At 53.8% G+C, this 7,871-nt stretch overlaps 1 protein-coding gene across 2 annotated transcripts; it reads left to right on the top strand.

Annotated features, from left to right (window-relative positions):
* Positions 1-234: 234 nt before the first annotated feature.
* Positions 235-7,051, top strand: DYNLL2 (dynein light chain LC8-type 2). Of its 2 annotated transcripts, XM_058817642.1 has the most exons (3): positions 235-359; positions 3,451-3,589; positions 5,178-7,051. In XM_058817642.1, exons 2-3 carry the CDS (start codon positions 3,458-3,460, stop codon positions 5,313-5,315), a joined length of 270 nt encoding a protein of 89 aa, XP_058673625.1. In that variant the 5' UTR covers positions 235-359; positions 3,451-3,457; the 3' UTR covers positions 5,316-7,051. The 2 variants fall into 2 exon arrangements, with proteins under 2 accessions (XP_058673625.1, XP_058673624.1); XM_058817641.1 differs by lacking the exon at positions 235-359 and having other exon boundaries at positions 3,437-3,589.
* The last annotated feature ends 820 nt before the right edge of the window (positions 7,052-7,871 follow it).

Here is a 7,871-nt window from a genome sequence, read left to right as displayed (position 1 = left end):
CACGGCCCCTCATGGCCCCCCGACCCCGCCCCTCCCCGCCGCGCGCCGCCCCGCGGCATTGTGGGATGAAACAGGATGTAGGCAGAACAGCGCGGGCGGACGGGCCGGGCGCGGCGGGCCGCGCCGCGCCGCAGCCAATGGGTGCGCGGCGCGCGGGGCGGCGCGGCCAATGGGGTGGCGGCGGCCCGCGCGCCGCAGCGGGCGGGGCGGTATTTGAGAGCGGCGCGGCGCCGGGGCGCAGAGCGCGCGGGGCGCCGAGCGGAGCGGAGCGGGCTGAGGCAGCGCGGCCGGGCCTCCTCACACCTCCTTCTCCTCGGTGCCGTGCCTCGCCCTCCCGGGGTGGCCCTGTCACTGTGAAGGTGAGCGATGTCTCCGCTGGGCTGTGGCTCTCCAAGCCTCGCCCGACACCGGTCGCTCCGTGTGCGGGGTGGCGGCGGGGCCGCCCCGAGGGCGGAGGTCGCTGCCGCGGCCGGGCGGTACCGGCTCCCGGGGAGCGATCGGAGTCCGCCCCTCCCTGGGGCGCCGCGCCGCTGCGGAGCCGGTTCCGCTCCAGGCAAGGTCACCGCGGCCTCGGGCGCCCCTGGAGCTCCCCCCGTGAAGGTCACGCAGGGCTCCGGCTCCCGGGAGCCCTGCGGGGGAAGGGGCTGTGCCGCACCCTCTCCCGGGGCCCTTTTCGGCCAAGGTGGTGGATGCGGTTCGTGGAGGGGTCGGGCCCCGTCCTCAGTCGCGAAATCCATGCTGTCCTGGTGGTGGAGCGGTGGGTGCTGGGCTCGGGCCCCGTTCCGATCTGTGGGAAGTGATGGGTGCTCCCATCCTCGCGATCCATGCTGTCTTCATGGGGAGATAGTGGATGCTGGGCTTCAGCCCCATCTCATTTCTAGGGTTCTGTCCTACCCGGAGAGGGAAGGAGTGGTTACCATGGGGCTTGTGTCTCCTGCTCTTCCCAAAGCTCCAGCTTGTCCTGCTGGAGTACTGGGTTTGAACGTACAATTAAGACCTTAGCCTACTCTAGTAAAAAAAGGGTTGGGTGCTGCCTTGGGCCTAATTTCCCTCCCAAGGCCTCATTCTGCCCTGGAGTGGCAGCTGGGGCTGTGGTCTTCCTCCTCACAGACCACATCCTGCCCTTGGGGGGAAGGGGTGGCTGCTGGAGCTGTAATGTTACCCCTTCCTAGGCCCATCTTGCCCCGAGATGAGTGTTGGGGCTTTGTGGTTTTCCTCAGAGAGGGTCAGATTGGGTGGCAAGACCCCAAGAGCCACCTGTGATGCTGTGGTTTAGGGTTATGCTGTGTCTGTGGTGCTGCTGTAGCCCCCAGGGAGTGAGCAGAGACTGGGGCGGCTCTGTGCTGTTCAGGTGGGTGCAGGGTGTGACACTCCCGTGGCAGGTGCAGCAGCACAGCCCCTGCCCTGCTGTGTGCCCTGGAGCAGGGGAGGCTCCTGGCCGGCTGTGCAGCCCTGCTGAAGTATGATCGCTTTCTCCTCTGGCGCTGTCGCCCGCGGCAGCACGGGCCTGCACTGGGATGCTCCTTGCCTAGACAATGAGGAGGGAAGGTGCCTTTTGCAGGTCACTCTGTGCCTGCTTGTGCATTGCAGGTGCCCTCTGAACCCTGTGAGCAGTGCAGGTGTGCGAAGGCCTGGTGTGTGTCAGGGCTTGCTTGCTCTCTTTCCCTAAAGAAGCTTTTCTGGAACAATGACCCACAAGTGGATTTCTGTTGCTTCCTTCTTCCTGTGGACTGGACACCCAGAAGACTTTTCCAAGGGATGGTCAGATTCCCGGGTGGTGAATCCAAATCTACACGCAGTTTGGGCTGTTCTGAGCTGTGTCTTTTCTTCCCTTGGCTTCTGTGCTGCAGGCAAAGCCCTACTGGCTGGAACCACGGCCTGGAAAGGAGCAAACAGCCGGGAAGTGGCTTTTCCAGGGCTGTGATAGGAGCATGTGCTCTCTGTTGGCAGTGGAGCTCAGTTCCTGTCATTCCTCCCGCTGCTGTTGGTGTGTGTTAATAGCAGTGCTCTATTAAACACTATATCTAAACTGTATAAATTAAGGTGGCAATAGAAGTCTTCAAGTGCAGGCAGAAGGAAGAATTGAAGTATTGTAATCAGAGGGCTGCAATTATGTAACCGGATTCTCTTTCTCTCTGGGTAGCAAGCTCCTTTAATTGCTGTAACAAAGCTACTCCTTCAGTTTTCTGGGGCTCTTCCAGGAAGTGATCATTGCAGCAGATTTTTTTCACTCCACAGCAGAGCTAAAAATGTGTAGTTTCACTGTTTCAAAACACACTTGGTAGTATCACTCAAGACTTAGTGCTGTAAAAGGATTTAGGAAACTTAATGGTGCTCTACAGGCTTAATTGGAGGCACTCCTTGCCATTAAGAAGCTTATTCCCACAAAGTTTTAATGTGCTGGGGTAAGAGCTGCTGCAAGGTGAGCAGCTGGATCCCCAGGTAACGTGTGCCTCTCCAGGCCTCGAGTGGGGAATGGGAGTGAGGGCTGTGGTGTCCAGAGCAGGCCTTCATGGTGGCCTTCTCCAGGGCTTGGGGAGAGACTGCAGTGTTGGGATCAGGGGATCCCAATTTCTAGGATAATGGGAACTGTGCTGGGCACCTCCCTGGCAAGGCCATGTCAGATCTGATGGCTGCAGTGGCTGGTACAAGGCAGTTTAATTTTGAGAGCAAAGGGCTTGCACACCTCACTCCAGGCCAAGTCGGGGACTGCAGTAGCACGCTGGTTTTGGCATCTGAGTTGTGGTTGCCAGTTGAGGAGGGGGCAGGAAAGGAGAGCTTTGCCGAGCTCCGTCCCTGTGGTGGGACCTGCTTCCCCTGCCCTGTTTCCAGGCTGCAGTGTGCTGTTAACCTGCTTCTGGCTCATCAGACTGGCTCTGTCCCCTGGGAACAGCTGAAGGCTGGGTTTCATGGCAGAGCAGCAGGGAACTGAAGGTGTGAATGATGGCTGAATGTGGAACAATGCTCCTTCCAGGCTAAACTAGCAGCAGGAGCTGTGGCACCTGGGATGAGGTAGAATGGAAGCACTGCTGCTCTGAATGTGCTTCCTGAGCTCTGTGCCCGTGCAGACAGTCTGGGATCTGTTGCTTGCAAGGCTCTGAGCAGGGGATGTTCCAAAGCGCTGGCACACCTGGATGGCACACTTGGCTGTAGCCTATGGATGTGCAGGAGGGCTGTGGCTCTCTGCAGATCCCGTCTCCTCCCACACATCAGCTTTTCCTGCGTGTGGTGATGCTGGACTACCTCTGCTCCAACCTCCAGCCAGTGCTCTGGCTGTAAGGGGCACCTTGGCCTGGGCTGCATAGGCAGCCCCGATAAAGTCACTGTGGCCATAGCAGAGTGTGTGGTGTCGCCTTGTGACGCAGCCTGCACGGAAAGGACAACCTCTGATGCACAGGAAGCAAAGTCTCTGTTTGGGAAGGGATTAAAGGAATCTATGTTCTGCCTTAGGTTCACCATGTCTGACAGAAAGGCTGTGATCAAGAATGCGGACATGTCCGAGGACATGCAGCAGGATGCTGTAGACTGTGCTACACAGGCCATGGAGAAGTACAACATAGAAAAGGACATTGCAGCATATATCAAGAAGGTAACTCCGGGATGAGGGTGCTGTGCTGGCTGCGACTTCCCAAAGCTCCCGGGTCTGTCAGGAGCCGAGTGGCTGAGGCTTCATGCTTGCGTGCTGGGAGGGAGAAGATACTTGGCTTCTTGGCTGCTTTACTGCTGTTTTCAAGAGGATGGAGTGACTTCTCCAAGGTCAGGGGAGGGCTGTGGCAGAGCTCTGGCAAGCTCTGAGCAAACTGCAAGTGCTGTCCCTCAGGATTTGCCAGCCTGGAAAGGGCTGGCAGCTGCCTCTGCTTAGGACTTGCTCCACAGACTTGCAGCACCAGTGCAGGTGGGATCACCCCGATGTTTCCCTTGGTGGGCAGCAGTGCATGTATGGTTCTGGGATGGGCCTCTCTGGCTGCTGGGGCTGTGGAAGCTGCTGTGTTAGAAGCAGTGCAAGCGGCTGCCCTGGCTCGTGAAGAGGCTCTCTCCTCATTTGCAGCAGTCCGTTAATTGAGTCTCCTGCTTGATGATGGAAGCTGGGGAGCTGTTGGTTCGCCCTGTAGCAGCTTCTCAGAATGGTCAGGAAAGTGCTCTTGGAGGAGGGAAATGTTACTTCAGAGGCAGTGAAGTCCTGGCACCTGGGCTGGTGTTTGGGCCTTGCTTGTAATCTAAGCTTGAAGGCAAAGGATTCAAAGGTGTCTCCTGACTTCTCAGATCACTTTGAGGCATGACTTAGCTCTAAGTGCTTGGGGCAATGCAGCCTGTAAAGTGAGGGAGTGCAACAGAAGGCATCCAAAAAGAACTTGGCCTTTATTTCATGAGAGTGTGTTGGGAGGAGGGAAGCAATTTGATGCACCCTTGTGCCCTGGCAAGAAAGCCTTTTCCTTACTTCAAAGGTTACCTGCAAACAGCTCAAACTCTTCTGCTGTCTGAGAACTAGAACTGGCTTTAATCTTGGATGTTGAGTCTGTTCTGGCTCTGTCTCAGGGGAGGGAAGGGTGTTCTTGGGAGTCCTGTGTTAATTAGAGGGAGGAAAATGGTCTTTAACCCTATCCTGCCTGCTAAGTAGGAGAAGACTGTTGAACCAGCATTCAGCTTGTTTACCTTTGACCTCTTGGGTCTTTGCTCCCTGGCCTGTGACTCTGCCTGCTCATTTTCAGCATGGATTTTCCCCTCTTTGCATACAAGAGTCCCAAATAGCAGAAGCCAGGCTTTTCTTCCTTCCTTCCTTTTTTTAGGTGACCTTTAAGCTCAGATGCCTTGCTGGAGCAGACATGCCAAAACCTCTTTTTATTTTTTTGTGAGTGGGTTTGGAATGGGAGAGAATTATTCCCCTGATTAGCCTACACACAGGGCTGGACCAAGGAGAGCTCTTGCATCTACTCTTCCTGCCCAGGGCCAATGGTGCTCCAAGGCTTAGAAGATGTTTTGCTTGTGTTGAATCCTTCAAACAATCCAGTGCAGAGGTTTGGTTGCTTAATTTAATGGTGTCTTGCAGTGGGGTGTCTCAAGATGCTGCAGGTGGGAGGAGAGGTGATAGTGTGTGACCAGAACCAGCTCAGAATTTGTGCTAGGACTATTCTGATGTGGGCTTTCTTGGCCTTAATGCCTCTCTTCTCTTTCTTCAGGAATTTGACAAGAAATACAACCCAACTTGGCACTGCATTGTTGGCAGAAACTTTGGCAGCTATGTAACACACGAGACAAAGCACTTCATCTATTTTTACTTGGGTCAGGTTGCAATTCTTCTCTTCAAGTCTGGATAGGAAGTAGGAGCGATTGGAATTTGGACTGTAATGCACTGATGGCTGAAGCCACGACTCCCTCTAACATGGCTATGCCGCTGCATGGACTGTATACTATATTTAATGTGTATATGTTGCAGTAAAAATCTACTTCTGTTTAGTTGCCTGGGAAGAAGGCGGCATTTTTTTGTTACTGCTTTTTTCGGTTGTATTGCACTAGGAAACCTGTAAATGCTTAAACAATGGCCTTTACGTGGGAAGAAATAAAACTATTCCACAACAGCTCCCTCACTGGTAACTCCTTCTTTGAGGCTGGGAAAACTTTTTTGGGCAGGCCAAAAGCCCCAGACTTCCTTACCGAGTCCTGTTAGACTGTTAATCTTGCAAAGAGGAGCAAAGCCAGTGTGAGCCTCTGTCCCACCCTGCAGACTGTAGAGAGCTGGCTCTCCCAGTACCCTCGGGGCAGGTCTCAGACCTTCCCTGAAAGCTGGTGGGGTGGCTCTGGGTGACGTGGCTTCCACACCCAAGGTGATCTCCACCTTTGACTGTGATACAGGCTTGCAGCTGGCACCCTCGGTGTTCTTGCTCAGTGCCCTTCGCTGTATTTTTGGCTCTGCTGAAACATTGACCTAGACTTGAGTAAGCAATTCAGCGTGGTCTAGAAGGCTTCAAGTCCAGCCCCCGAGTTCCTGCTTGTTGCAGAAAGCAGCAATCCTGTGGCTGAAGTCTTCAGACCCCCATACTGAGTCTGAAGCCACGTGGCCCGGCCCCGCAATGGAGTAGGATATCAAATTGGTGACTACTGACAACAGCTCTGTTCGGCATGTTTGTAGCCAGTTGTCTCAACACTGCCTTAACTTGATGCTCTCCTTAAAGCAAGCTAGTCGTGTGGAAGACTTGTAAGTGGCCACTGTCTCTTTTTTGATTTTTTTTCTTTTATTTTCTGTAGCTAATAAGCTATTTCTGGAGGATTGTCCTCTATGTTCTGATATCTGCTTTTGTTCTTAAAGCACAGTACCAAGAAGTTTAAATTTACATGTGATGTTTGTGTGAAGGAAACTCATGTGACATCTGCTTCAAAGGCAGACAAATGTCTTGGTCTCCAATAGGTTCAGCAGTGATGTTGTCTTAGTACGTACTGACTTGGGATTACACTGCAGGAAGTTCTGACCTGGGTGTGCACAAATGCTGTGTGATGGCAAATAAATCCCTGGTGCTTGTTCTAAGCTCTAATTATTGGTTTGCTGACTAATGCATTGGCAATACCACTGGGCTGGTGAGCCCAGCTTGTGTCTCTGAGATTAATTTGGTGTTGGGAATAAATCATTGCTGGGGGCAAAGGGCAGAGGGAAGGGAGCTCTTTGTGAAATGATTTGGTGACCCAGGTTGATGACTTCCTGAAGTAAAAGTCCTTCTTGTCTCTGTGCAAAATCCAAAGTATGCCTAATTTTGTATTATGGGTAGAACAATGTTGTAACTAGAAAGAATGTAGCTGTCATAAGTTCATGTCGATGGAAATGTCTGCACTGGGATAATGTGCCTTGGACTGTCTGGGGCACTCGTGTGGTCTTGTCTCTTCAGAATTCCACTCTGGGTCTGAAAGGAGAATGTTTTGGGTTTGTTTTTTTCCAAGCATGAGTCTAATGTGAATCTGTTCACGGTCTCTCGTGGAGCAAGATCTGTTCCCTTCATAACTGCAATTGCTCAAATACCTTTTTTTTTTTTTCAAACATTAAAGGTGAATTGACACATTTGAACAGCCTCTGGTTTCTTCTTCCTTACCAGCTTTCCCGAGCAAAGCCAGTCCTTGTCCAGAGAGGGTGAGCAGTGATTTCTGTGCCCTGGAAGGTGCTGATGACCCAAAGAAGGCAGGTCAGGGAGGGAGGAATGACTGGAGGAGCTTAGGTGGTGCCTGTGTGCTGGTGCTGATGTCCAGCTTAGCTCAGAGGCTGAGCCAGAGGAGGGATTGAGGGAATTGTGTCCTGCTGCACCCTGATGGGATGCTCTGTGCCAGGTAACCTGGATCTGAATGGCTGGGACCTGACCTCTTAACGGCTTGAGGCAGCCAGGGGGTGGCACAGCAGCTCCCTGCACAGGAATGTGATTCCCTGCTTCCCAGAAAAGCAGGCTTTCCTCCAGGCCTCCTCCCTGTGCTGGAGAGAAAGCTGAGAGCTGAATCTGGTATGTTTAATGCCTCTCACGGTGCGGGGGCTGTGGGCTTGCCCTTAAACAACCCCCTCAGCTTGTTATCTTGCTCCTGATGCAACCTCAGTTGGGGGTTGTGGCCCGGGTGATATTTTGGAAAAGCTGTGGGCTCTTCCCAAGCACAGCAGTGTAACAGCTCTGCTGAGGCACAGTAACACCAGCGTGAGCAGCGTGACTCAGCCCCGGCGCTCCATCCGCACAGCACGGGCTGAGCAGCACAGCACGGCTGCTACACACGGCCCATCTGCTCCAGCCTGCACCTGCCAGTGCCCCGGAGCAGGGCTGGTTCCCACTTTAGGGGAGCTGCCAGTGATGCTCTTTTCTCTGTAGTCCCAGCCTTTTAGCTGGGAGGGGAATTGCTGGGCTGGGGGC

Source organism: Ammospiza caudacuta, chromosome 20 (genome assembly GCF_027887145.1).
Source record: "Ammospiza caudacuta isolate bAmmCau1 chromosome 20, bAmmCau1.pri, whole genome shotgun sequence".
NCBI classification, from domain to species: domain Eukaryota; kingdom Metazoa; phylum Chordata; class Aves; order Passeriformes; family Passerellidae; genus Ammospiza; species Ammospiza caudacuta.
Note: the sequence above shows the minus strand (reverse complement) of the source record. Positions and strands in the feature narration are given on the sequence as shown.

Excerpts from the sequence above, each read along its gene's own strand:
- DYNLL2 (XM_058817641.1), top strand. The coding sequence starts at position 3,437 with ATGTTCTGCCTTAGGTTCACCATGTCTGACAGAAAGGCTGTGATCAAG. Across the intron at positions 3,590-5,177 it reads TTGCAGCATATATCAAGAAG|GAATTTGACAAGAAATACAA; the intron begins GTAACTCCGGGA and ends CTCTTTCTTCAG.